Genomic DNA, 2,297 nt, shown 5'->3' with positions numbered 1-2,297 from the left:
AAGGGGAGGAAGAGGAGGAAGGGGAGGAAGAGGAGGAAGGGGAGGAAGAGGAGGAAGGGGAGGAAGGAAGGGGAGGAAGGAGAGGAAGGGGAGGCGGGCCCTTGCTCCCATTGTGGTCTTTATTGCTGCCCCACCCTCCCTCTTCTTTAGCACTCTCCACCAATGGCTGATGATGCTCTCTGTTTTGGAGTAACTCAGAATAGAGAGAGAACACGAGAGACAGCGATGCCTCCTATGTTAGTGTCAATAGTTTATTATGTCTTAAAAAAATAAGGCCCTCTCTCCAAGAAGCTTAGTTTGCAAGGACAAATGGCAAGTGTACATTGAAAAATAATTGTCTCTAAATCTTTTTACTTGCAAAGGTTCAGGTGTAATTAAAAAAAACAAACTGTACTTTTAATGAATAATTTCCTAAAAAAAAAATTGCACCTTATAATCTTCAATCAAGTTAAAGTTGGATTATACATATGAAGTGGCTATGCTAGGTCTATTGAGTTTCTTTCTGGAAATGTTATGAGCTAGCCACCGGGGAATATTCAGAGTTTCAGAGTTTTATCAATTATGGCATTATAAATGTCCTCAGTCATGGGCACATATGCTTTTTCTGCATCATCCATGAAATACAAGGTATCTTTGATGACTGTGGGATTAAAGCCCTCTTCCATCAGGGTCACTTTGCGGTGTTTAAAAGTCCCAGTGATCTCAATGGTATCCTGAAAAAGATCACACAATTTCCATGTTAGTTGTGTTTTACAGGAAGTTAGGGTGCAGGGTGAGGGTGGAAGTGGTGGGGGTTGGCAGCATGCTAGCTTCCTTTCTTCCTGTGAGAGCTGATGAGTATGTATCCACACTGCCCATTTGAGGAAGCTCCACACAGGGGCCTATGTCAGGGATTTGTTTTATTTCCCTAGAGCAGCAGTTTCTCCAAGGGGTCGAGACCTCTGGGGGTTAAATGACCCCTTCACAGGGGTCACATATCAGATAGCCTGCTTGTCATATATTTACATTATGATTCACAGCAGTAGCAAAATGACAGCTATGGAGTAGCAATGGAATAATTTTATGGTTGGGGATCACCACAACATGAGGAATTTACAGGGTCCCAGCCTTAGGAAGGTTGAGAACCACGGCTTTAGAGCCTTAGACCCCCGTGTGCAGTGCAGGGCTGCCAACAGTGTGCAGACTCTGAGCAAAGAGGCACTGGCTCTGGTGGGAGGAGGAGAGGGGTCATTTACACACAGGGAAGTTTGCTTTCCCAGTTTGTCATCTGTTAGGCTGCAGACTCCCTTCAATGTTACTGGACATGTCTGAAAATATCCCATGTTTCCGTCTTTACCACCTGTGTGCAAAGCAAAAGCCAGCCCTTTATGAGCATCAACAGAAATAGCCTAACACACTCAACACTTCTTGGGACCCTAAGAGTTTGTCACGTCTTCAGTTACAAAGTCACAAGGCTCCAAGTCCTTAGAGAGAGGACTGAACCAACTCCAGTGACAGTTTGACAGTTCCGAGTTGCTGATGATGCTCAACTCAAGTTTCCCCTATAGAGACTCCCCTTGGGCTGGAGAGGTGGCTCAGCGTAAGAGCACTGGCTGTTCTTCCAGAGGCCCTGAGTCCAATCAGTTCCCAGCAACCCCATGGTGGCTTACAACCATCTGGAAGAGGATCTGACGCCCTCTTCTGGTATGCAAGTGTACATGCAGATAGAGAACTCATATACATAAAATAAATTAAGTCTTAAACAAGGTCCTGGGTGCTATCCTCAGCACAGAAAACAAAAGGAGTTAACCAAAAACAGGAGGGTTAGATAATTTCTCTTTGCAGTGTCTTTGACAGCTCATCAAACACTGACCTTGTTAAGTTATTTGCTAAGGCTACAGGTGGATAAATTGGCCTGCCGTTTTAGGGAGGGAAAGAGTGCAATGGGATTTCTGTTTGCTCTATTTCTGGTATTGTCCTGTCCTGATTGAACTATTACACTTCTCCCTGAACTGGCCTGGGAGTATGGTAATAATTGGGCAAATGTGGTCACCACGGATGATGAGGGCGCTTCCCTAAGAAAGTGCCTGGGAGAAACTGGAACTTGGAAAGTCTCCTCACTTGTATCCTCAGGAACCGAGGCCTCGCGTAACTGGGCAGGTACTCCGAGATGTGCTGGAAGAGCTTCTTTCCATTGAAATCGTAGTTTTCTTTCATCTTGATCGAGGCCATCCCAATTCGACCCTCATGTCCTGGAAACACAGTGAGAAGCTGTTAGCTGGCAATCTCATTCAAGAGGCTCTGCCAGGTCAAAGAAC

General features: G+C 45.4%; 1 protein-coding gene across 1 annotated transcript in view; it reads right to left on the bottom strand.

Moving 5' to 3' along the window:
* Nucleotides 1–226: 226 nt before the first annotated feature.
* The window catches only part of Slc27a2 (solute carrier family 27 member 2), a 37,643-nt gene continuing 35,572 nt past the window's right edge, over nucleotides 227–2,297 (bottom strand). Inside the window, exons 9-10 of the mRNA XM_031371779.1 lie at nucleotides 2,101–2,231; nucleotides 227–713 (exon numbers count right to left, since the gene is read on the bottom strand). Coding sequence (XP_031227639.1) covers nucleotides 537–713; nucleotides 2,101–2,231 — 308 coding nt within the window. The 3' untranslated portion in view covers nucleotides 227–536. The remainder of the gene's footprint in view (nucleotides 714–2,100; nucleotides 2,232–2,297) is intronic.

This window comes from Mastomys coucha, unplaced genomic scaffold (genome assembly GCF_008632895.1).
Source record: "Mastomys coucha isolate ucsf_1 unplaced genomic scaffold, UCSF_Mcou_1 pScaffold15, whole genome shotgun sequence".
In the NCBI taxonomy this organism is placed as follows: domain Eukaryota; kingdom Metazoa; phylum Chordata; class Mammalia; order Rodentia; family Muridae; genus Mastomys; species Mastomys coucha.
The sequence above is the reverse complement of the archived record's forward strand: the minus strand, read 5'-3'. Positions and strand labels throughout refer to the sequence as shown.